Genomic DNA, 27,333 nt, shown 5'->3' on the forward strand with positions numbered 1-27,333 from the left:
GGAACAACAAGGGGGTGATGACAAAATTTTCATTTTTTGGTGAACTATTCCTTTATACAACGTTTTAGTGGCATGTTAAAAAACAAAAACAATCTAAAATTGCGAGATTAAACGAAATATTTTGAGAAAGTCGAAACTTTTCAAGAATAAAATTGAAATCATGAGAATAAAGTCGGAATTCCCAGAATAACGTTGAAATGTTTCAGAAATAAAGAAAAAATTATAAGAATTAAATTGTAGCAATTAAAGTTATAATATTTTGAGATCATCATGTTATACTTGCTGGGACAGTATTAAGTACTGCATGTGCAAAAGGCTAGAATATACTCTCAAAATATTATTACTTTAATCTCGTAATTGCTTCAAATTAATTCTCGTAATTTTGACTTTATTCTCAAATTATTTAGATTTTATTCTCGAAACATTTCAACTTTATTCTCAAAACACTTTGACTTTATTCTCTAAATATTTCAAATTTATTGTCGGAATTTCAACTTTACACTCGAAATATTTTGACTTTATTCTCAAAATATTTCAACTTTATTCTCGAAATATTTCCACTTTCTCATAATTTTAACTATTGTCAAAATATTTCGACTTTATTCTCATAATTACAACTTTATTCTCAAAATGTTTAGACTATTCTCTAAATATTTCAAATTTATTCTCATAATATTTAGACTTTATTCTTGAAATATTATGACTTTAATCTTGTAATCTTAGATTTATTTTTGTTTTTTAATGTGGCACTAAAACGCCATCGTACCTTTATATGAGTTTTACCGTTTGGTCTGCCTGATCAGTTTTATGTGGAGATTGCTGCTCCTTGGCCAATCTACCAGTTACTTTAATTGCTTTAATAAACATTTTAAACTGCAATTTATTTCTGTGATGGGGAAACTGCCATTGCTTCAGTCTTCAGTGTCACATGATCTTTCAGAAATCATTCTAATATGTTAGAATAACTAGAAAAATTCCGTTCCACAGAAGGTTCATAATACATTTGTCATCAAAACTCACCCACTCTGGCGGTCAATGGCACTGCTCTGAACTTGACAGACACGTCAGCAAATATCCCTCCAATACGCGTAACATTGATAATAGGTCCAGTGTAGTACTCAGGCACGCTCACTGCTGGGGAAGACAGCTGTAGCACCCCAAAAGCATCATCGCTGGCCTCAATAATGATCTGAGCAATGGTGGTGTTCCGTGGACCAAGTCGAGGTGAAAAAGCAACTGAAAAACCAAAGGTTATTCTTAGTACACATCCTAATTTTTCACATTTCATAGATAATAATTCAAGACACATTTCAAGTGACTTTTACCTGGTCTGGGTTGCAGCCCTTCAACCAAAGTGACGCTGACAAGTTCTAAAAACACAGACTCTGCCCTCTCTGGCTCCTCATCATCAAGTACCCTCAGGGTCACATTTACTTCACTCTGATTAGCAGAGAATATCACAGACTCCACAACAGGTACAAAGTCATTCCCTGCACTGGCCCGACCCACTCCCGGTGTGCTATATGGAGCTGCATCAGTGTCCCTCAATGTTCGATATGACACTCGCACCCGTCCCATCAAGCCTTTTCTCCTCTGTATGGTCAGGGTGATGACAGCATTTGCTTCTGGTACACGGATTGGCCTGTTGCTGTCAGAAAACGCAAAAAGTCCATAAGGGTCGTCGCTGGCCAATACAGTCAGGGTGGCAGTAGTTTCCTTCCCGAGTCGACCATGAGAAACATTAGAGAGGCGGATTTTGAAGCTCTTGTCGAGTTCTGGAATATCATCTTGGGAAATCAGCAAGTAGATGCTTCCAACAGTTTGGCCCACCTCAAAGGTCACAGTGCCAGATCTATACACAAGTTCTCCATCTGAATTACCATCTGCCTCCCAGTACACGGTTACATTGGAGAGAGCACCAAAGGTACGAATGACCTGAGAAATAAAGGAAACATACTCATATTACAGGGTTTCTACAGATATGACCAAGTGAAATTTAAGACTTTTTAAGACTTTTTAATACCACCTTGAAATTTATGAAATTTCAGACCTCAACCTGTAATAGAAATACACATTATATTACATACAGTGCCCTCCACTAATATTGGCACCATTGATAAATATGAACAAAGGTGGCTGGAAAAAATAAATCTGCATTGTTTATCCTTTTGATCTTTTATTCAAAAATTCACTAAATTCTAACCTATCACTGAAGTAAAACAACTGAAAGTTGCGGAGAAAATCTCATGATGAAATAAATGTTTTACGCTAATGCATGTTGGCCACAATTAATAGCACCCTTAGAAATTCTTATGAGTAAAATATCTCTTAAGTATATTCCCATTCATATTTACATTTTTAGCACACCAGGATGACTAGGAGCAGAGGTCAAATTTCCTTAATCATCCATCACAAGGAGTAAAACCAAAGAATATAGATCTGATGTGCAGAACAAGATTGTTGAGCCTCACAAAATAGAAAGTGGCTGTAAGAAAAGAGCCAAAGCATTGACACTGGTTTCTATGGTCAGATGAAACTAAAAAACAAGCTTTTTTGCAGCAAAGCCACGAGATGGTTTGGTGCAAACAGGGATAAAAAAAAAAGTACCCCATGTCCATGGTTAAATATACTGCTGGATTGTTAAAGTTGTGTGTTTTTCTGCCGGAGGTCCTGGACTCCGTTCAGACACAAGGCATCATGGATTTTATGAAATTCCAACAGATAAAAAATCTAAACCTGACTGCATCTATTTGAAATCTTATAATGGGTCATGGTTGAATCTTCCATCAGGACAATAATCCAAAGCAAACATCAAAATCAACACAAAAAAGGGTCACTGAGCACAAAATGAAGCTTCTGTCATGCCCATCCCATTCGAAAAGAAGCAGCACCAACATGGAGCTGTGAATCTGAAGCATCTGGAGAGATTCTGCATAAAGGAATGGTCTCTGATCTCTTGTCAGGTGTTCTCCAAACTCTTCAGGCAGTATAGGAGAAAACTCAGAGCTGTTATCTTGGGAAAAGGACATTGCAATAATTGGGTGCTAATAATTGTGGCCAACATGAACTAGAGAAAGCATTTAATTCACAGTGAGATTTTCCCCCCACTTTCGATTGTTTTACTCCATTGATAGGTTAGAATTTTGTGAATTTTTTGAATGAAAGATCAACAGGATAAACAATGCAGATTTATTTTCACAGCCGCCTTTGCTCATTTACCAAGGGTGCCAATATTAGTGAAGGGCACTGTACATATATGTAATATTTAACATGTTTAATGTAAACGGAAAACTACATTACATTGCTCATCGTCATAAATGATATTTATTATCCCACAAAAGTACCACATCATTGAGATTTTTGGTAGCGTAAACATTTTATTCTGAAGCAATATTTTCATTAGTGTTCTATCAGCTTTTACATACTTAAATCTGCATATTTTTATTTACCTTTATAAAGGCCTATTTTTTTAAATGTATGCATCACCTTTCATGTCAAATTATTACAATTTATCAGTTCTATAGGGCTGTTAACAGTCAGATTAAATAATTTAGACTGTTTTAAATACATTTATGAATATACAAATAAGAATATTCAGCAAAATAGCTCCTTTGGTACGTTACTAAACTATATCATGTTATAAATAAACTACATATTTTGAATTTTTACCTCAGTGAGTTTCTTTATGTGTGTTATTACACTCATTTGTTTCGAAGTCTCTCCCAAACAGACAGGCAGCGCGACCTTGATATCAGAACCACACTATCCATTATCAATCGCTGTTTACATTGAATGTATTAAAATCAGAAGAATCAGAATCTTCGATCTGTCCAATGATTGTAAATTAGGACTGAAGATATTTTAGCAGTAATGTGACCAAAAATATTTAAGGCCCATTGAATATAAATTGAAGACATTTTAAGACTTTTTAACCCCGTTTATTAGGAAAACCTTATTTAAGACATTTTAAGACTTTTTAAGGACCCGCGGACACCCTGTATTAAACATTCACATTTCTCTCATTCGTATAATTTGTTTTCGAAAAACTTAATTTTTTAATAACTGTTACCTTTATTAACAAACCACATATTAGAAGTCTAAACAATTACATTCTCGCCTTAAAAACTCTTAAAACTACATTCCGTGACACAAAAACGGTATTATTCATAAAATTATAGTGGATTTGGGCATTCGCCATGACATTTGCTGTGAGAAATACCACAAATGGAGAGATACAAACGTAGTTTCGATATCACTAGAAAATCAAACTTCTCTCAGCCAATCAAATTCGAGAACCAGAAAGAACTGTTGTGTTATTTTTTTTTTTTATTTCGCTGCATATTTTTGAAGTGTCACTAATGTGACACTGAAGACTGTATGATAATGTATGCTTTGCCATCACAGAAATAAAATAAAATTCATTTAAAAATATATTAAAATAGAAAGAGTTATTTTTTTAAATTGTAAAATATTTCACAGCAATACTGTTTTAATGTCATTTTTATCAAATAAATGCAGCCTTGGTGATCATGAAACCTCTTCCAAAAATTTTTTCAAAATCTTGTCTTATGATATAATTTCACCACATGACTTTAGTTTTTTTATTCTTTTTTTTTTTTTTCAAATATTGATGTCCCATTTAAAACATTTTTGTTGCAACCTAAATGCATTGAGAATTGTTTTGAATAAATTCACAGATAGGACAAAAGAAACAAATTAAGGTTGATCCATGTTTATAACTAGGACTGACCTGCAGTACTACAGTACTCCTGCCCTCCTCAGGTTCCGTGCCATTCACAGTCAGAGAGTCGGCACTGAACTGGAAGACGCCATGAGCTTCATCAGAAGCAGCGATGGTCACAATGATACGAGCAGCAGCGCCTAGGTTAGCTTCAGAGCATAAAAAAAAATTGTATCATTAATCAAGCCATAATATTAAAGAAGCAAAGCAGAATATAAGCAGACACATATTTTTTTACTGCTACTGCTACTAACTAATTTTAAGCACTTTCTAAAGAAGGGCACCGAGACGTGTCACAGAGATGAACCGTGACATTTTCAAAACATCGTTTACCCCTATTGGCCTCCCCTAAACATGAAGGCTATTTGCTTTTCCCACGTCTCTCCTGGTATTGCTCGCAGACCTCAGTACTATGTAAACAGCTTGGCAGAAATCAGAGACTACAATCCAGAGTCTGGGGATTTTGACCATTATGGGTAGCTCTTAAACTTTACAACTTTTAATCTAGCACTTACAAAATAAACCTTGTGTAAAGGGCGACCTCAATTACACAATAAATCAACAAAAGAAAGAAAAACAAAAAGCACAGTAAAGAGAGAATTAGCACTGGTTAAAGAAGTTCTGTTGAAAAGATCTGCCAAGGCCCAAATGATAGATAATGGGGCATGAAGTGCCTCTGAAATGCCAAAGCAGGAGCAATTCAAGCAGTTAGGAAATAATAAAAACAAATAAAACCTCTTTTGTGTGACCTGAAGAGAACTTTGACAACATTAAGAGGCACTTCAGTTTTATATAAAGTCAGAGTGGTATTTTTTTTTCTTTCCCACAGGATCCAGTCTGGCATTACAGCGAATGATGGAAATGAGGAAAAAGTAAACTGTGAGAAAAAGAATCTTACCATGATGATAGTGAAAGGATGGAAGAAAGAAGTCAGTGTCGCTCTCGCCACTTCCACTGCCTTCGCTTGCAAAAACTGGATCCACTTAAGAAGCACACAGGAGCCAGACAGGAACAGACAGGAATCACACACAGTGCATATTGAAATCATACAGAGTGCTCCATAATCATGCCCAAACAGCATGAATGGAGCCCACAGGAGACAGTGCATGCGGAAACAGTGAAAGAAAAATCAAGAAGGTAAAAGAGAGGACACAGAATCACTCTAAAACGCACGTTTTTAACTGACACGAGTGTTCTTACCTCCTCCATTTGGATTATAGAGTTCCACTCTGAAGATTTTGTCCAACTCCGGGACCAAGTTGTCTATAATAGTCACATTGATGTACTTAAATCTCTCGCCAGGCAAGAAGTCTAGAAATCCCTCTGTGTCCTGTCAGAAAACAAAAAGGAATTGTGCCATTTTAATATACAAAGGAATTTCATTAGGAGATCTTGGTAGTGAAAAATGACTCTCTTGTTGCCTAACTGTATAAGAGAGCAAAGCCCAAAAACATACACACTGTTCAAAAATTTGAGATCAATAAGAATCAGCATTTTTTTTTCAAAAACATTAAAGGGGTCATCGGATGCCCATTTTCCACAAGTTGATATGATTCTTTAGGGTCTTAATGAAAAGTCTATAATGTACTGTGGTTAAAAATTCTCAATGGTTTTGTAAAACAACACCCTTTTTACCTTGCCAAAATCAGTTTGCAAAAATCATCCTGTTCTGGTCGAGGTTGCTTTAAATGTTAATAAGCTCTGCTTGCCCCGCCCCTCTCTTCTCGCTGTGGAGTGACGAGCCTGTTTACTTTAGCCACGTTTAGCCGCTAAACTTGCTAACTAGCACGTTATTAGTAAAGGCGATCGCAAAGATTCATAAAAAAAAACCCTTATACTCACTTCTGCTGTAAGTGAAGCTGGATCACGAATGATTCGCGTAAACCTAGATGCATATATGTAGATCGGGAGGCGCATTCCATTTACAAACAAACGTAATCCACTGCATCTTCAGCGGCTCAGATGTCGGAAATAAATGACGACCACTATGTTCATTATTACATCCGGCAACACAACACCTCAATCGCTCACTCTGAGATATTCTTGTTCAACTTACATCCCTGCTCTGGCATCGAAACAGTGGAGGTCGGACTGTTACAGCTGATTTAAGGTGGGTCTGAGGTAAGACACTCATGTCAATCAACTATCGTGGGAGCGGCCTCTGTCGGTGTGACTCTGTCGGTGTGAGAACGGCTTGATTTGAAAAAGGGGATATTATTTTTACAGATTAATTAAAAACCGCTGCATGGATTTTTATCATTATAGGGTAGATTTGTACATACACTGCCAACACACATTAATGTTCAAACAACATGAAAAAGTGAACGTTCCATCCGATGACCCCTTTAAGAAATATTGTTACAATTTAAAATAACAGATTTTTGTTCCGCATAGTGCTGAAACCCTATTGCAATTGTTAGAATGGCCAAGGATCAGCAATCTCCACGTAAAACTAGTCGAGCAGACCAAACCATAAGTTGTAGAGACCTGAAACTTGGTAGTACTCACACCGTCTACAACGTCACCAAAGATCGCCCCTATCGGTCTGACAGGGGCGCTACAGCGATCAAAAGTACAAAATCAGTCATAACTCCTAAAAGGTTCATTGTAGGTTCAAATGTCTTATGTTGTTGGAATCCTTGGCTCACACTGGAGAAAACACGTGCCTCAGATTCTGTATGTAAGAGCAGAATCTAAGGTCGCGTGAAAAAAGTTGTGGAGTTTGGCCACTGGGTGGCACTGTAAGAGCAAAAAAACATAAAAACGGCCATAACTACGCAACCGTTTATCGTATCAACATGAAAATCAGTACGCACGTCAAAAGTGCCACAAGTGGCTATGAGGACTTTAGTGCATCTCAAAAAACATGGCCACCGTAGGCTGATGAAATTTGAGCACCTATTAGACTAGCTTTACGGCAGTCGATCGGAACGAAACTCTGTGGGCCTGTTTGACTGACGGCCCTAAAGGTCTGCGAGAAAATTTAAAAGAAATCAGCCACTAAGGGGCAATATTGCATTTTTCAAGGGCGTAAAAAATTGTACATTGCACGGTTTTTCACACATATTCACGATATTCATATCACATTATAGAACTCCTCATTCCGGACAACTTTGCCTCTACAACCACTGCGGTCAAACCAACAGTTTATTAAATGAGAAAATGTAAAAAACATACTTTTGTGAACTAGTCCTAGGTTTTCACTCAGTCTGGAAAAAATCGCTGCAGTGCAATTCTCTGGACTTTCTAGGTCAATAATTATAAAAAAAATGTTGAAATTTACCCTTTGGAAAGTTATAACGGGGTCACTTAGAAAACGGACCTGTCCAAAAATGCCCAAAAGCCCATAAAGCCTAAACAAAAACTCAAAACTTCACAAAACCTGGTGAGCACATGTGACAGATGATTCTAAACAAGCATGCAAAGTTTTAGAGAGATCAGACCACAGCTGGCACGATAACAGTATTTGCTGAAAATGCTTTTTAAATTATTGATGTAGGTGGTTACAGGCTTGCTAAATAATATGTAATATCTTTTTTCATATGTGCTTAATTGCCTTAAAGTACTTGAACCCCAGTAATCGCTGCTTGCAGGTATATATTTACATTTAAATTTGAATTTATTCCTGTAACAGCAAAGCTAAATTTTCAACAAAGCAACTACTAGCTACTCTAGTTTTCAGTGTCACATGCTTTTTCAGAAACCAATTTAATATGTTGTTTTGGTGCTCAAGAAACATTTATTTTTATTATCAATGTTGAAATCAGTTGTGCTTTTTAATATATACATTTTTTTTTTCAGGATTCCTTCATTCCCCCAAAAAAGATGTTTAACAGCTATTGTTACCTCATAGTCCTCTGAACCAGCAGCTGTGAATGGAGACGTACGATAGCCCACCATCACCCTTCCCAGCAGTCCTTGTGCTCTGGCCACCAGCAGACTGACCACACCAGCCTCTTCTCGAACAGTCACATGAGCCTCCTCCAGTGCAGGTCTGATCATACCAACAGGCACTGGGGTAGTCTGAAATTGCAGCAGGCCTGAAATGACATTAATAACCAGTCAATTTTAACATTTGGCTGCATAAATGAAAGAATGTAGCTAAAAAATGATAAATATATCAATGTACCATATGGATGATCGCTGGCTTTGACTGTAATATTGTTGATGGCATTGCTTGGGTCAATGCTGGCTCCACTGGTGGGAGTGGAACCGCGTTTTCCATCACCTGATTCAGCCGACACCAGCTTAACCCGGAAGTGCTCATTGACCTCAGGAAGGTCATCATTTAGAACCAGCAGGTTTAAAACCTGGAAGACAAAAGACATTAAATATAAAGCCATTTATGAATAAGGCTTTGCAATTACTACTTAATAAATTTACATCGTCAATTAAACAAAGTGGCTAAAACCACCACTAGATGGAGCCATATATTAAAACATCAACCTCATTCATTAATACAAGCTAAATTACTACATTGATTTAATTTACTAACTTTGATTCTATTTCTTTAATATTTATTGTTTTAATACATTGTTACTTGTGGTTGATCTGTTTTGATCTTCATTTTAATCTGTATCTATACATATACAGCCATCATGTGAATAGATGTTGTCCAGCCATTACACATTAATGACAATATTATAATGTTCTCCCTTAATTGGTGGTCCTGTGATCATTAATAATAACTGCCTGACAGGTTGGTCCTGTTACCTCAGAGCGTTGGCCCGGCAGGAAATGGATAGAGCCTGTGGCATTGGCAAAGTCTGACACATTTGACGAGTCTGCAGGTGAATCAACCTGAGTGACGGTGTAGTTTACATAGACGTGGTCCAGAGCGCCACGTGTCCGCTCCACTACACAGGAGATCATTGAGCCTTCCTCAGATATCTGATAAAGAAAGGATAAAGGTCATTGTAAGCCAAGTATAGCACAACAAAATGAACGTCAGGACCTTGTAACAGAATTACTATGTATAAAACTATTCACAATTTTGTTTGGCTAAAAACTCAGACTGAGAAACAGTTTTGTGTAACATGATCATTAAACACAGTTTACAGCGTTTACGTCTCACTTAACTGGTTAAATGGGAAGCTAAATGTGTAGCACTAAAAAGCTTCTTCTGCTTAGTCATGTTTCTGTTTGTTGAGAGCTTAAGAGAAAGCACATGCTACTGTGTCATTTCTGTCACTAGCTGAAAGGTCTTCCTCTAAAGGAATTCACTGACCATCTGTCTTGTTAATCGAACAAGCCATTGGAGATGCCATGCATCCAATCTCCCTGAAGAGAAGAATGCACGCTCCATCCATCCAGGCGTGAAGACATATTAAATATACATGAAGACATGGTCTCACAGCTAGGGGTCATGTTACGTGCTTTCAGGGGGGAACGTGAACCAAACACTGACAAAGAAGCAACTTGGGTACTTAATCAAATAATACGGTTAGATGTTAACTCATTAGACCTTAATTGTGCTGGTCAGAAGGCTATCTGTGTAGCAACATTACAGATTTCTGGATGTCTACAGTTGAAGTCAAAAGTTTACATACACCTTGCAGAATTTGTTCATTATTTTACCAAAATAAGAGGGATCATACAAAATGCATGTTATTTTTTATTTAGTACTGACATGAATAAGATATTTCTCATAAAAGACGTTTACATATAGTCCACCAGACAAATAGTTAAATTTATAAAAACAACCCTGTTCAAAAGTTTACATACACTTGTTTCTTGTTGTTACCTGAATGGTCCACAGCTGGATTTTTTTGTTTGTTTGTTTAGTTATAGTTGTTTATGAGTCCCTTGTTTGTCCTGAACAGTTAAACAGCCCGCTGTTCTTCAGAAAAATCCTTTAGGTCCCACAAATTCTTTGGTTTTTCAGCATTTTTGTGTATTTGAACCCTTTCCAATAATGAATTTATGATTTTGAGATCCATCTTTTCACATTGAGGACACCTGAGGGACTCATATGCAACTATTACAGAAGGTTCAAACGCTCACTGATGCTTCAGAAGGAAACACGATACATTAAGAACCGGGGGTGAAAACTTTTGAACAGAATGTAGATGTGTACATTTTTCTTATTTTGCCTAAATATCATATTTTATTTTCATTTAGTACTGCCCTTCAGAAGCTACAGAAGAGACTTACATGTTTCCCAGAAGACAAAATAAGTTGAATTTACCCTGATCCTCAAATTCAAAAAGGTTTCACACCCTGGCTCTAAATGCATTGTGTTTCCCTCTGAAGCATCAGTGAACATTTGAACCTTCTGTAATAGTTGCACATGAGTCTCTCAGTCCCTCAGTGTGAAAAGACATACAGTTGTTGAAATAGTTTAAAATGGTACAAATACACAAAAATGTTGAAGAACCAAAGAATTTGTGGGACCTGAAGGATTTTTCTGGAGAACAGCAGGACAAACAATGAACTCATGAACAACTAAATCATGATCACTAAAAAACAAAACAAAAAAAAAAACAGCTGTTAATCATTCAGGTAACAACACAGTATTAAGGATCAAGTGTATGTAAACTTTTGAACAGGGTCATTTTTATAAATTCAACTATTATTTTCTCTTGTGGACTATATGTGAACATCTTTTATGTGAAATATCTTATTCAGGTCAGTACAAAATAAAAAAAAAATAGCATGCATTTTGTATGATCCCTCTTATTTTGGTAAAATAATTAACATTTTGCAAATTCAGCAAGGTGTACATAAACGTTTGACTTCAACTATATGTTCTGCATTTGTATTGACATTTGCATAGGAGTTATGTGACATTGCTTTATCTTTGGTTTCAAGATAAAATAAATAACTCAAAAACATAATATGTGACCCTGGACCACAAAACCAGTCTTAAGTCGCTGGGGTATATTTGTAGCAATAGCCAAAAATACATTGTGTGGGTCAAAATTACTGATTTTTATTTTATGCCAAAAATCATTAGGAAATTAAGTAAAGATCATGTTCCATGAAGATATGTTGCAAATTTCCTACTGTAAATATATAAAAACGTAATTTTTGATTAGTAATATGCATTGTTAAGAACTTCATTTGGACAACTTTAAAGGCAATTTTCTCAATATTTAGATTTATTTTGCACCCTCGGATTCCAGATTTTCAATAGTTTTATCTCAGCCAAATATTGTCCTATCCTAACATACCATACATCAATTGGAAGCTTATTTATTCAGCTTTCAGATGATATATTAATCTCAGTTTTGAAAAATTGACCCTTATGACTGGTTTTGTGGTCCAGGGTCACATATAATATCATATAACTGAATGTTTTTTGCACCTACATCTGGTATGCAAGAACCAGTGAAGCCGAAAAGTCCATTGGCATTATCGCTCTTCATGACTCTGAGGATGGCGGTAGGTCTTGGCATTGGCAGACGGGCTCCACCTTGAACAGCTACCAGTTGTAAGTAGAAGACCTCCTCACCCTCCTCTTCTTGATCGTCCCGTACTTCAACTAAAAACGATTTCAGTTTCTCCTCCTGCCTGTATGTCAGGTACCCTGACACATTGTGGAGGTCGTTCTTGGCTGGTTGGTTGTGGAGCTCGTGAATCTCGGAGCGGTTGAGCCAGCTGGAGTACAGCCGGAGGTCTTGTAGAAGACCAGTGAAGCGCTGTTCACCATCTGGGTTGGAACCGATCCTAACAGGCGCAGCATCTGTATGGAAGAATTAGGAGAAGGCGTTAGGATGGATGGATCGATGGTGTGGCTTTCTGGGTAAACATCTGGACTTGCAACCCCAGTGGTTTTATGTTTGAACCCCAGATGTTCTTGTGATAGAACGTTAACCCAGGATGCTTCAGACAGATGAATTTCTAAGGATTACGTGAGAGGTGTTTGCAATGAAATACAACGCTAAAGTGTTGTACAGTAGGTTAATGTGTTAATGTGTGGTAGCTAAGGTATTCCATTGTTCTCTTTTTTCTAATACTTAACCATTGACTAGCCATTCAACATTACAGTATAATTGAGAGCTATCAATTGTAACATTTATTAGACTATAAATCTTTTTAGAATCTAGAATATAATCTGTGCCCCTTCCAATCACCACTGACATAGCCTTTCTATTGGGCCGAGATAATCATTATATGAGCAGGTGGTGAAGAGAAACACTTTCCGTGATGTGACAGCGGTGAAATTGGAATAAAAAGGGTAGAGTTCATCCTCATTGGTTACACCAGCTTAAATCAGTAACCTCCTGACCACCAGAGAGACATTCAAAGGCACACAACTGTACAAATTGAGGAAATACGCTTCAGGGAGCCAAAACAAGAACATTTAACAAAGGCCGTAATCACCTAACAATCAAAGACAATCTCCGATATCCATGCAGTTTATATGTACATTCACTTGACTGAAGATAGTATAAGAAATGTCAAGAAAGTCTTAGTAGGGGCTCTATTGTTTTCAGTGAGAGAGAGTATGTCAGCTGCCTTTATGTGCTGCTAACAATGTCCAATGGCTGAGTGTTCAGTCAAGCATATATTCCTGTGAAAAGCTAAACAATAGCATAGGGCTCCGGCCAGACTAGATATGGGCCACAAGAATAGGTGAGGAACCACATCTCATTGCTTGACCAACACAAGCATGAGGAATTTGTTTTTAAGAGGAACTCCAAAATTAAGTACTATGGCAGGGGTGGTTTCCTATTTTGAAGTGCAGTTGTTAAAGAGAACCCAGGGTACGACTTGTATTGCTTTATATAATGGAAATGATCTGTTTTACTGAAGTATGTAGTAGAAAACCTCTGAAAGATTCATGTTATTTAAAAAAAATCTGTAGCCTTGTGGACAGTGTGCCGACATATGGTGCAGTTGCGCTTTGGGTGTCCCGAGTTCAAGTCCCACCTCATGGACCTTTCCCGATACCACCCCCCATCGCTCTCTCCCACTCACTTCCTGTCTTATCTCCACTGTCCTTTCAAAGATAAATGAAACCCCCCCCCAACCCCCGAATAAAACGTCCTAAAGACCTGCGTCTTTGTTCTCTCCATTTCAGCCCTGATGCCTTTGAGGCTTTTAGTAGACCACAGCTAATGAGAGAGCTTACAAATGGCAAAGACAGGAAACACTAGATGCCAATCTTCTGCAGTCCAAATTTACATTGTTTTAAAAAAATACAAACTTTACTCACCATTTACAATGGCTTCTCCTTTCAGACTCTTAATCCCTCCAGGCATTGGGCTCCCATCCAGATAAAACTCAATAATTCCATCTTCGACCGCGATGACAATATGAACCCATGTATTATCCTCTACAAACTTATTTGCAGTAGCTCGTGCCACCTGTGTGCTGTTAGATCCTATGGTGGTGTAATGCAGCATAACAGTAACGTGGGACTCATTAGTCTGGACCTGAACTCCATAGTAGATAGTCCCATTCCCGTTGCCTTTAGAAACAATAAATCCATCTGTATTGGGCCTGGGCATCAGCCAGACTGACAGGGTAAAGTTAGCCAGGTTCTGTGGAACCTGCATATGGGTGTCTGCACTGATGGATCCATAAGCTCCTGGAAGTCCAGAGAAGAAGAACGCATCAGTGCCTGCATGGCGTCTCCTGGCATGTGGTCGGAGCTCTATAGCCTGAGGAAAGGAGGCCATCAATATCAGGTCTTCCATGGGCGGGAGACCATGTGGGAAAGCTCCTGACAGGATTTCCCAGGCCACACGCACATCTCCAAAAGTGCCTTGCTGGCGAAGTATGGTAAAGGATGTGACATCCAACATGTCACTGACTGACAAGACGTCCTCGGCTACCTCACGCTCTAGACTCTCAGGAGCAATAGCGAAAACTCCAAACGGGTCATCATTGAAGGGAATAAGAACGGATGCATTGAGATTTTTCTCTGCCAGTTTTCCTCCTTCACCAGGATAGCCACCTAAAGACAAAATAGTTTGAAAAGTAAGCATCGTTTTTCCAAAAAAAGAACAAATGCTTTCATAGAGCCTTTAACGGGAACACCAGGTATTAAGACTTATATGGCTTAATATAATTAATATATGGCATTTTGTCTCTTACTAAAATGTAGTAGAAAAACCCATGACAGATTTCATAAAAAATCCAATTAGTTTATACATATTTTAAACTATGGGGGCGCCATTATTTCGATGATGTGAAATGGTTGCACACTATTAGCTACTGGTGCTACCTGTTGCAACAGAATTCAGAATATACAACATGGAAAATAAAATACTGCTACGATGACCTCAGCTACAGAAAGAGCTTACAGGTGACGATGGATAAGCGTAGGCTTAAATGCTGTACCATCAACTTCTCCCCACAAGGAGTGTAAATGCCCTCAGATATTTAGTGAAATTCACGCTGAGAAACTCCTTCAGTGGCTGTGGGATTATGACAAGCGTTGGCATGTTTACATCCTGCCAGAATGGCATCTAGCGTTTCTTGTCTCTGCCGTTTGTAAGCTCTTTCAGTAGCTGTGTTCTACTAAAAGCCTCAAAGGCATCAGGGCTAAAGCGGAGAGAACAAAGATGCGGGTGTTTAGAAAGTTTTATTCGTCCACAGGCATGTTCCCATTCTTTTCTCCACTTCTTACGCTAGGAAAGCGGTGATGACTTACAAATCTTGTTACCCTTCAACTGCAAATTACAACCAAAAGCCACACAACATGGCATTGTATAAGTATTTTATATTCTGAGATGTGTAGTGGTAAAAATAGCAACAGGTAAACGCTATTGAAATAATGGCACCCCCATAGTCCAAAATATGTGTAAAACGATGTAGCCATACAAGTCTTAATACCAGTGGCTGCTGATATTGACTTTACCTGAGATGTTCATAAGTCTGAGCTCATAAAACTCATTGAACTCTGGGAGCTTGTCTGAGATGGCTTCAAGAACAATAGGTTTTGTCTTCTCCCCTGTGCGAAACACTGTAGACCCGGATGTGTTCAGAAATTCTTGGTGAGGTTCAAGGGGGGTGTCGTTGGCAAACAGCTGCCAGTATAGTGTGACATTGCCAAAGTGTCCTCTGTCTCGAAGAACACTGGAGACAAAAAACAAAACATAATTTCACAGAGAGTAAAACATGAATACTTCCTTTCTAATACAAAAAGACAGCATTGTTTTATCTAAATCAAAGTCAGTCTGTGCAATGAAATTTACATCTGGATCAACGGTATATTAGAGGTTAGAGAGTTGGAGACTCACTAAAAGTTATTGGTTCTTCCCTCCTCCACTGGTTTCTGAGTTGAATCCAGAGAGAATATCCCATTGGCATCGTCATTGGCCTCAATCACAACTGTAGCAGTGTTTTGACCATATACCACTGCATCACCTGACAAGACCAATATACAAACACACATAAGTATAGAATCACTCTCACACTCTCTCACATTTATTTTGCAGCATTATAAGTCATTCGATCTGTCCTAATACTTGCAAAAAATGAATAAAATGAAACAAAAAGAAACATTTTTTGATTAACAGAAAGTTCAAAAGAACATTTACTTGAAATAGAAATGTCTTTATTGTTACTTTTAATCAATTTAATGCAGTCTTGATAAATAAAGGTTTGGTTTACTGAAAAAATAAATGTGACCCTGGACCACAAATCCAGTCATAAGGGTTAACTGAGATTTATACATCATCTGAATAAATAAACTATATATTTTGTAGTCCAGGGTCACAAATGTTTGGAAGGTAATGTATACAGCAAACAATTATTTAAATATTCATTATGACTTTTTTTAAATTCAATTACAGAACTGCCTCGAAAATGTTATAAAAGTGTTGCAATCTAGCACAAATAAGCATGCAAAATAATTTAATCAAGCATAAATCCAGACAGATTCATAATGAAGAACAAACACTTTGTGCAGAATTCTTTTCAAATTTCTCATTAGCACATGCTTGTGCTTTCAAATCTGTGGCAGCACATTTGTTTAACATTCACACATTGTAACTGTCTTGCTAAATATAATTCGACATGAGACACTGTCGTAATTGGTACAAGCTTACCACAGCAATCATATTACGCTCTCAAAAGCTCAGCTTTACGTCGTAATAACAGTCAAATGTATCTGAACACAGTCCCTCAGGGCAAGTGGTAAAACCTCCAGAGAGAAAACTCTTGGTGGGTTTGCTTTGTGATCTGCAGAAGGACAGTTCTGTAATTAACTTTCTACAGTCACCCAGCCCTTTTCATGAATGTGTGCGTGTTCCACAATACGAGGATTAGAGAGGGCTTTTGAGAGTCAAGGCCAATCAACAGAGCTCTGTGTGAATCAAAACAAATGTTAAATGGGGTGGGTATATTGGCTCTACAGAGCAGAGTTGAAGAGCAGTATTTGTCTCTCGGAGGGGGAATTTAATGAAGCTAATTAGGCAACACAGACAATGCACTTAAAAGTTATAGGGATCTGAAGGGCTGGTAAAAGAAGTCACCCACAATAACGCAGCACAAACTAAAAGTCAATGCATGCTGAAAGGAACCAAAAATTTGTGACATAAAATGCACTGAATATATGGTTAAGGACGTGACAAACCTGTGGTGTTGAAGAGAATTATGTAGAATGGTTCATCTGTCTCTGGTATGTCATCATCAACTGCTGCAACTGATATGTTTTTCATCCACTCTCCATAATCAAACACCAACACTGAGTTGTTACTCAGTGGAGTGAAGTCTCCTGGTGATGTGTCACCGTATTCAAAGTGATACTTCACTGTGGTGATAAAGTTACCCAGTCCAGCTCGCAAAATGGTGAAATTGACCACGCCCCCTTCTAGCACCCTCTGAACCACAGGCTCTAGAAAACATTACAAAAGAAAAACAAATTTTAATATATTTTAATATTGAGCAGCTATATCACTATAATGTACCACATTCATTCAATACAATAATAATTAAAAAAAACTGTTTATTTGATTAATAATACAGAAAATCAGTAATACTGTGAAATATTTTTGCAATTTAAAATAGTTGGTTTCTATTTTGATATACTTTAAAATGAATGCTAAATTTTCAGCAGCATTACTCCAGAAATCATTTAATATGTTGATTTATTACCAACGATGAAAACCGTTGTGCAATTTAATTTTTATATATATATCAATTTTTGGAACATGGGATACTTTTTTCAGGATTCGTTGATGTATAAAACCTTAAAAAGAACAGCATATTTGAATGATTTCTGAAGGATCATGTTGTTACGAGGAATGAGTGACGTGAGGCGAGCGGATCCATATGCGAGCTTTTATTGATAATACGAGACAAAGACATAGTCGTGCAGGCAGGGTCAAACAACAGTAAACAGAAATGTAGGAGGCGAGACGAGAGAATAGTCCAGGAAGACGAGCGATAGTCCGAAAAGGCAGGCGGCTAGACAGACGATAACGAGATAACCAGGCGAGAGATCAAAAACCAGGAACTAGGAACTTGGAACAGGAACTAGGAATACAACAATACAACAATCCGTGGTTTGCAAGTGGAAAGACCGGGGCTTTTATAGCGCCGCTTATTGGTCGCGGGTGAAGTGCAATGGCTGATGGGGAATGTAGTCCGGGGTGTGGTGCAACAGTCTGTGTGTGACAGGGCGAGAGTGACATCTGGCGGTGAGCGGACAGCGGGACACCGACCAGATTCGTGACACATGTGACACTGAAGACTGGAATAATGATGCTGAAAATTCAGCTTTGCATCACAGGAATAAATTATATTTAAAAATATATTAAAACAGAAAGTCACTATTTTAAACTGCAATAATATTTCACAATTGTTTTTTCTATAATTCTTCAAATTAATATGTACATTGTAGGGCTGGGCAATACGTAAAAAAAAATTCCCGATATTGTCAGAATTTTTATGATATTCGATATATATTTTGATATGTTTGCATTTGCTGTTAAATATTTAAAAAACATTATTTTCTTTTGCCCCCATTAAAAAAACAACAACAAAAACAATTTAGATAGAACAGCTATTGTTACAAAATAAATACAAAATGTTTAGTGCAAATTTAAGCAGTTAAAAAAAAAATCTACTGATCACCTACTGCTTTTTATTAAATAAACACATGCATATGTAACTGAAGTAGTGCAAAACAAGTACAGAAAGTGCATTCTGTCAAGTTTTTAGTGCATGCAATTCACAATTTATACTGTGCAACTGGGTGAAATAATTAAACTGGGATACGTTTTTAGCTAAGAACACAAGTCTGTCAACTGGTTTAAGAGAAGCTCTGTGGGCATATATATATATATATATATATATATATATAATAAACATATACATACATTCATATATATATATTAATACCAAAGATTTATGCACTTTCTCTGAAAAATATAACCGTCAAATTCCTAATACTAATTCCAAATTGCAATAGCCTATGTTTCTCTATTCAAACAATAGCAGTTGAGTAACGTTAGCCTAAGTGCACTTATTCAGCGATCACAGACGCAAACAATACTGTTGAGATCCAATGACAGAACACAGACTGGTTGAGTGGCACTTTCATTTTGATCACTAAACTCCAGCTTAATTGTTTGTCCGTGTTTTCAGATCATGGTCAGCGCTTCCGCAATGAAGAGCGAGCTTGTGCGTGTTGTTGCCAGATTGCTTAAAGGAGAAGTCCACTTCCAGAACAACAATTTACAAATAATTTACTCACCACCTCCACCACCACTCTGGGATGCGCGTCCACGAAACTACATACTACAGAATCACGTTGAAAAGTCACGCACGACATAGGCGGAACTACAGACCTACAGTGTTTACAAAGCGAACGTGCAAAGACTAAGGGAGTGGAAGTAAATTTCATAGTACGTAGCGTCGTGGACACATGTACATAAAAAGTATACAAATTTTTATTTTTCGGAAAAAATGACGGATTGTTTTGCTAGATATGACCCTTCTTCCACAGATGGGATCATTTAGAGCCATTTGAAGCTGCATTTAAACTGCATTTTGGAAGTTCAAAATCAGGGCACCATTAAAGTCCATTATATGGAAAAAAAATCCTGAAATACTTTCCTCAAAAAACATAATTTCTTTACGACTAAAGACAGAAAGACATGAACATCTTGGATGACAAGGGGGTGAGTAAATTATTTGTTAATTGTTGTTCTGGAAGTGGACTTCTCCTTCAAAATAAGCAAAACAATTGCCAGAAAATGTATCCTTGTAACAGCAAAGCTGGATTAGAACTCTTGATATCTGGGGATTAGAACTCTTGATATCTGGCAACCGCACTCATGAAAGCTTGTGTAGTAGAGGAGTGTATAGCACCCCACCTCACATCTCTTGCGCTGTAATAGTTAAGGGGATGTAATATTGGACATTCAGCGCGTTCTTTTGGGAAAGTATGCTTGAATTTGAAATATTCAATATTCACGATATTTTCAAACTTTACATCGTCGTCAAAATTTGTGCGATATTATCGCTCATATTCGATATATCGCCCAGCCCTAGTACATTGTACAGAATGCCAAACATACCGGCAAAATATATTGGATCATCATTCTCACGAATGCTTAAGCTTGCTCTGAGAATGTTTCCTAGTCTCGCTCCACCCGTTGTATTCAGAAGAGTGATGGTGAAATTTTCAGTTTTCTCTGGGATCTGCATTAAAACAAAGATTAAATTGTACTACAGATATGCTTATCCTATATAAACACAAGTATCTACTCGTGATATTCTGAACTGCTGAAGCTTACCTCATCTGGCATAGAAAACAGTGTGAGGTTCTTCATGTACTCCCCTTCAGCAAAGACGATCTCACCCTGCACTGGGTTGATGTCTCCTGAGTAGGTTGGCTCAAGAATCCAAAAGACGGACACGTTTCCAAACCTACCCCTGCTTCTTCCAATGGGGTAGGATGCTATCATACATAATTTTGAGATGTTATTTTGAACCGATTTTAAAAGATAGGACAATTGATTGACCCAAAGCTGTAACTTAGATCTTCAAACCTGACTGAGGATCCATGGCTTTACTTTCATTGATGGTGAAGTCCAGGTTAGGCTGAATGAACTCAATGACCCCAAATGGGTCATCACTCTTACGCACGGTAATGTTGACCTGCCTTCGGTTGCCAAGGCGACTAGCCGGCGTGCTATGGCTACTAAGGACCACTGAGAATGTCTCATCTAGCTGAAGACAAAACATCAGACAATTAGGTTTACTTACATTTCGAATTTTCAAACATGTGAAGTGTTAAAGTAACGTAACATTAAGTGAAGTGAATGAAACTATGTAGATCTTTTACGTAACACAAGGTCAGTTAATTAGGACATATTATTATAATAAATGTTAGTAAGCCTTGAACATTAGTCCTGGGGACTTACCTCTGGTATCCCATCAGGCTTAGCTACCAGGGCCACCATCACCTCTCTCTCCCCTGGCTGGAACTCTAGGATCCCCGTGGCCCCATAAAACTGAGCTGTTCCAGAAGGAATCACTGTGTATCTTATGAGCTGGTTTAGTAGCTGCCCCTGCTCTCTGATCACCCTCAGTTCAACAGTTTCCCCCTCCTGCAGAGCCAACAAATCATCCAAACAATTCACATTTTTGCGTTTCCAAGTAATTTGAATGAAAAAAAAGGAAGTTACATGCTAAACTCCATTTAAAAATAATTGTATATTTTGCTGTTTACCTATACATTATTGTGACACATTGTTGCCACATACATTGTATTTTTAACCACTCAATTAAGTCGTAATAACAACATTATGTAATTTTAACATCTTCTTGTTAAAATGAAATCTTTTCACGTTAAAACATCTTTTCTAGTAATAATGAGATGCTGTATCATTAAAATGACGTCTTTTCTCGTTAAAATGATATCTTATGTTAAATTGACACCTTTTCTCATAATAACAATGTAATTTTCGTTAAAATCGTTAAAATGGCATCTTTTTCTCATTAAAATGACATTTTTTTTTATTAAAAATGAGATGTTATGTCGTTACAATTAAATCTTTTTCTCACTAAAATGACATCTCTTCACATAATAATGATGTTATATCGTTAGAATGACATCTTTTCTCATAATAACGAGATGTCATTAAAACAATAATTTTGTCAAAACAACATCTTTTTCTCATTAAATCAACTTTTCTCGTAATAACGAGTTTTGTAGTTAAAACAACATACTTATATAATTACAACAATAATCTTGTTAAAACTACATTTTCACTTTAAAATTACATCTTTTTTCATAATAACGAGATATATCATTAAAATGACATCTTTTTCTCATTAAAATTACATCTATTTTCGTAATAACGAGATATGTTGTTAAAATGACATCTTTTTCTCATTAAAACGACAACTTTTCCCATAATAACAAAATGTTGTCGTTAAAACATAATTATCTCATTAAAACAATTATCTTGTTAAAACGACATTTTCACGTTAAAATGACATCTTTTCTTGTAATAACAAGATGTTTTGTCATTAAAACTACATCTTTTTCTCATTAAAACTTTTTAACAATAATGAGATGTTGTCGTTAAAACAACAATTATTTAATTAAAACAATAATTATCTTGTTAAAACATTATTTTCATGTTAAAACATTATTTTCATCTTGTCTCGTAATAATAATGAGATATGTTATTAAAATTACATTTTTTCTCACTAAAACAACTTCTCATAATAACGAGATGTTATCGTTAAAACAACATAATTATCTCATTAAAACAACAATTATCTTGTTAAAACGACATTTTCATGTTAAAATGACATCTTTTCTCGTAATAACGAGATATAATAATTATATCTTTTAATTAATTATATCGTTTTCTCATTAAAACAATATCTTTTCTTATAATAACAAGATGTTGACGATAAAACAATATATTTTCTTGTTAAAACAACATTTTTCTCGTAATAATGACATATGTCATAAAACGATATGTTTTTCCTCTTATAGAAGATATATGTAATCATGGCCTATATCTTCTGTACTGGGAAAAACATGTAATTTTTATGACATACTGCAATATGTCATTATTACAAGAAAAAATATGTTGTTTTAACTACATAACATTATTTTCATGAGAAAAGATGTCTTTTTAATGAGACATATCTCGTTATTACGACATAATTGAGTGATAAAAAAAATATGTGTGTGGCAGTAATGCGTCAACGTAACATACAAATGTTTTATTCATTAATATTTACTTAGTATTTATTTGTATTTTCAACACCAAGATATGAAGTTATAAAATAAAAAATGTTTTGTTATTTTTATTTTAATATGAAAATATAACTGTAAAGTACTAAGAAATACTGGTCAATGGAAGTCAATGGGGACCATCAACTGTTTAATTACCTGCATTTATTAAAATATCTTCTTTTATGTTCAACATAAGAAAGAACATACAGGTTTGGAACAACATGAGAGTGAGTAAATTATGACAAAATTTTCACCTTTGGGTAAACTATTCTTTTAATATTGATGTTTAAAATAATAATAATAATAATAATAAAAATCAATAAAATGAATAAATTAATACAAAGAAGAAAAAAGGGAAAAAAACAAAGTAAATAAATGTATGAATGAATGAATGAATGAATACACTATGCCTTACATTGATAAACCAAGGTCCTTTAGAGACTGGTGAAAACTCAAATACTCCTCCAGGGTCATCGTTCTCCAGAATGACAATTTCTCGGCTGGTGAAACCTGGTTTAAGGATCTGGTTGTCCACATTTGTCCTGAACAGCAATATGTTGATAATCAGTGACACTTTGAAGCAACATTATTAGAAAACTGAAAAAACAAAAACCAAATCACTATGATATATTACAGTATGGTAGATTATAATGCACAATATTGTTTTGTTGTAAGCAGTATGGACAGATTTATAAGATTTATAAGGAAAATGATAACCAGTATTGTGTGACACACTGTTTGCCAGATTCACATTTTGGATGTGTACGAGTGTTGGAAATTGAAAGTGTTTTAAATATGCTTGGCCTAAAGCCTGTTGGTTATGCTGATTTGACACTTCATGTTTTAGAGCAAGCCGCTATACTCCCTCCTCAGCAGGGGTCTTGTGTATTAACCGAGCTTGGCTTGGTGTGAGCCAGCACTGAGGGCTCCAGATAATTAGTAAAATGGCTGACAAAGAGCTTGCGGGAGAAGTGTTCCAAACAAATGCATTCAGAGGATGTGCTGCATGCATACAAACACTGATGTTTTTACAGGACAGGATAAAGGGAACTCCGTAAATGAGGTGCTAAATGAGTACAAGCAGCGTTTGCCTGCATCCAAGTGCAGTCAGGCCCAACATATACAAACACACTCTTACTATTCATTTCACACACCCCCATAAAAGAGACATACCCCATCGAAGCGTTAAGACAAAGCCCCTGAAAGTTCAGAGTGGATGCTTTTCCACATAAAGACTTGATTCACAGCACACAATAAGGCAAAGTCTTTCTAGTACGCACTTACCCGAAGTACACTACAAAGCGAGCTGTTTCTACCCTGCGAAGGAAGAGTGAAGGGAGGACAAAGAGCATCCCAACACAATAATTACAAGATAATTGCAAAATTTAAAAGAAACAACTGAAAGGCGTCATATGGTAAAACTTCAGAAGGGAACCAACACTTTGATCCACTATACACTATTTGGACTTAAATCACATCTCAATGTCATTAGAAGAAGTTCAACAGACCTGTCTAATGTAAGAATGACGGTCTCATTGATCTCTGGGATGTTGTCAGCCATTACAGTGATGTTAATCACTGCTTCACTTTGTCCTGAGAGGAACTTGACCGATCCAGTGAAAGGTGAAATGTCACCCTCAGTGACATCTTCTTTGTTCTCGCCAGCGGGCCGCAGACTCCAGAAGACCACTGCTTGACCATCCGTCCCATCTCGCCTCAGCTGAAGAGTTATCTAGAGGCAGAGAGAATCATTTTTCCATGATTTCTCCATCCAAGTACACAGTAGGGTGCAAAAGTCTGAGGATTTTGAAATGTGTAAAGAAAGAATTGTATATGAGAGAGTTTTATACCAAGCTGGTGTTTGAATCTTCTGGTTCCAGCGCCACCACTGTCTGATTACTGGTGAAGCCAATCTCCCCATTAGCAATATCCGGTGTGATGATCAGGGAGATGTTCAAAGCTCCTCCAAAGCGAGGACTCACAGATGGGATTTGTGGGGAGATGTTCACCAGCTGCACACTGTCCAACTAATGAGAGACATGAATTTATTACCTGCTAATACAGTTGTTTGTAACAATCTTAACAGAAATAGACACAACTGTCAATTGGAAATGTTTAATTATCGTAAAGGCTCAATCCACGTTTGTGATACTATGAAAGAAAAACATTTCAGAAAACAATGAACTACTCTGCCTGTCAAACAAGCACTTCACATACTTGGTCATCCACTTCTGAGGTGCTATAAGGGCATGTTTGCTCTCTTTCAAGGGCTCTTGTATTGCTTCTCTGCATTGCTTCATTAACAAGACAAGGAAAATCCCATGACAGGCCAGAAGCTTTACACCTTAAGGTTTTTGAACGAATTCACTTGTGCTTGCCAAGACTGAATTTATTTAATCAAAAATGCAGTAAAATCAGTTATATTGTGAAATATTATAACAATTTAAAATAACTGTAATTTATTTTAATAAATGTTGAAATATAATTTTAATCCAGTGATTTAATTTTTAGCAGCCATTCCTCCAGTCCTTTGTGTCACATGATCGTTCAGAAATCATTCTAATATGCTGACTTGGTGTTCAAGAAATATTTCTTATTATTATCAGTGTTGAAAACAGTTTTACTGCCTAATTTTTTAGGATTCTTAAAAGGAGGCCAATTATGCCTCTTTTTTACAAAGATGTAATGTAAGTCTGAGGTGTCCCCAGAGTGTGTCTGTGAAGTTCTATCTTAAAATGCCCCACAGATCATTTTTATACTATTTTATAAATTTTAAGTGGAAGCAGAAACACGCTGTTTTCTTGCATGTCTCTTTAAATGCAAATGAGCTGCTGCTCCCCGCCCCCCTTTTCTAAAATAGGGCTGTGCCTTTACAGCTCGTAGCTCAGATACTCTGCTAAAAAACATCTGTTTGGTTTTGATTATCATGTCTATCATGCCAAAATCATGAATTTTAAACCACATTAGTTTAAACTTCTGATATACGGTTGCCTGAGAGCACACATCCAAAGCACACACAGAGAAAGCAGCTGTCACACGGCATTTGAGTACTAAACTAAGTTCTCTTTCGTGTCTTATTACGCTTAAACTGTCAAATACACACAAGTTTATGTTAAAAACACAAAAACAGTCGGTTACATCTGTAGAGGTAAACAGCTGGGAAAGAAACCGCTCGTTTTTATTAGATCTTTGTGGCAGCAACGTAATATACAGTAAATTAATCATTCAATCCACTGCTCTTTCGTCTCCTCTGAGGCTGGGACTCTAAATAGTGTTCTGTGTTTGTCTGTGCAGCCAACGACAGAACAGTTAGCATACTTTGCTTAAACATTTGCCATGGCATTAGAACTTGTACACGGTTGTCGTTTGCGAAAAACTAAATGACGGTGGCGTAGTTGGAAACGTGTAGATTAAGGGGCGGTAATATAATATTGATTATCCTTCCTACGTCACGGGTGGAGCAAGCTTTTTTTCACAAGCATGCAGAAAAAGGCTTACCAAAAAAATATACTGGGTTGTTCTTTTTTTATGTTTTCTGTGTTGGTAGATAGTACTTAAAGATGGAAGAAGTCAGATTTTCATGATATTTCACTTTTAATGAATAGAAAGTTTGAAAGAACTGCATTTATTTGAAATTCAACCCTTTTGTAACATTACAAATGTGTTTAGTATCAATTTTGTGTAGCTCTGATGAATAAGATTACTAAGTTCCTAAAAGAAATCTTACAGTTTCCAAACTTTCAAAGTGTAGTGTAAACCATTGCAACATTGCTAATTAACGAACAAAAAACTGAAAATGTTTTTAGATAGCAGGCCTCAATTATTTAAAAAGAAATCATGGAAGAAGCTTCACGTCACACCTTAGAAACATCAATTTACTTAAAAAAAAATCTAAAAAAAAATCGTACACAAATATATCCTACCTGAATCAGGAAACGAGCCCCATTTTGCAGGAAGGCATCGTTGCGGATAGGCAAGATTAGCTGAGCTCGTGACTGACCGGAACTGAACAGAACACTGTTGACACTCGTTCCATTCAGCACACCATCCCTGGCTCGTGATGGGTCTAGTGGTCTGGCAGGTATGTAAAGGGCAGTTAGGGTAAGTTGTATCTCTCCCATGGTCCCCCCCTTGTCTGAGAAAACTAAGTGACAGGAAGCGTCCGTCTGGTTGACTCTGAATACTTTGATTCTCTCTTGGATGAAAGCCAAATTGACCATAGACATCATCACTGTCCTGAATGAAGAACACCATCTGTGAAGGAAGAGCAACATTTTGACTTAATTTTCTTTACAGGATACAGTAAAAAGACTTTTAGTTTGTTTCAGCAACCAAACATACAGTAATGCATTTACTAAGAAAGACTATAGGGCAAGAAACTGCTTCAGAATAAACATTAACATGCATAATGTGTTGGAAGTATGTGCTA

At 36.7% G+C, this 27,333-nt stretch overlaps 1 protein-coding gene across 1 annotated transcript in view; it reads right to left on the bottom strand.

Annotated features, from left to right (window-relative positions):
- adgrv1 (adhesion G protein-coupled receptor V1) overlaps window positions 1–27,333 on the bottom strand; it is a 175,313-nt gene that overhangs the window by 101,948 nt on the left and 46,032 nt on the right. The window contains 22 exon segments of the mRNA XM_051109062.1: window positions 1,021–1,236; window positions 1,326–1,935; window positions 4,751–4,890; window positions 5,640–5,723; window positions 5,942–6,071; window positions 8,588–8,781; window positions 8,871–9,051; window positions 9,455–9,631; window positions 12,052–12,425; window positions 13,902–14,645; window positions 15,552–15,769; window positions 15,934–16,060; window positions 17,271–17,531; window positions 20,221–20,344; window positions 20,440–20,603; window positions 20,695–20,875; window positions 21,070–21,255; window positions 23,320–23,446; window positions 24,413–24,636; window positions 24,755–24,931; window positions 26,828–27,034; window positions 27,036–27,158. Coding sequence (XP_050965019.1) covers window positions 1,021–1,236; window positions 1,326–1,935; window positions 4,751–4,890; window positions 5,640–5,723; window positions 5,942–6,071; window positions 8,588–8,781; window positions 8,871–9,051; window positions 9,455–9,631; window positions 12,052–12,425; window positions 13,902–14,645; window positions 15,552–15,769; window positions 15,934–16,060; window positions 17,271–17,531; window positions 20,221–20,344; window positions 20,440–20,603; window positions 20,695–20,875; window positions 21,070–21,255; window positions 23,320–23,446; window positions 24,413–24,636; window positions 24,755–24,931; window positions 26,828–27,034; window positions 27,036–27,158 — 4,969 coding nt within the window.

Source organism: Labeo rohita, chromosome 5 (assembly GCF_022985175.1).
Source record: "Labeo rohita strain BAU-BD-2019 chromosome 5, IGBB_LRoh.1.0, whole genome shotgun sequence".
NCBI classification, from domain to species: Eukaryota; Metazoa; Chordata; class Actinopteri; order Cypriniformes; family Cyprinidae; genus Labeo; species Labeo rohita.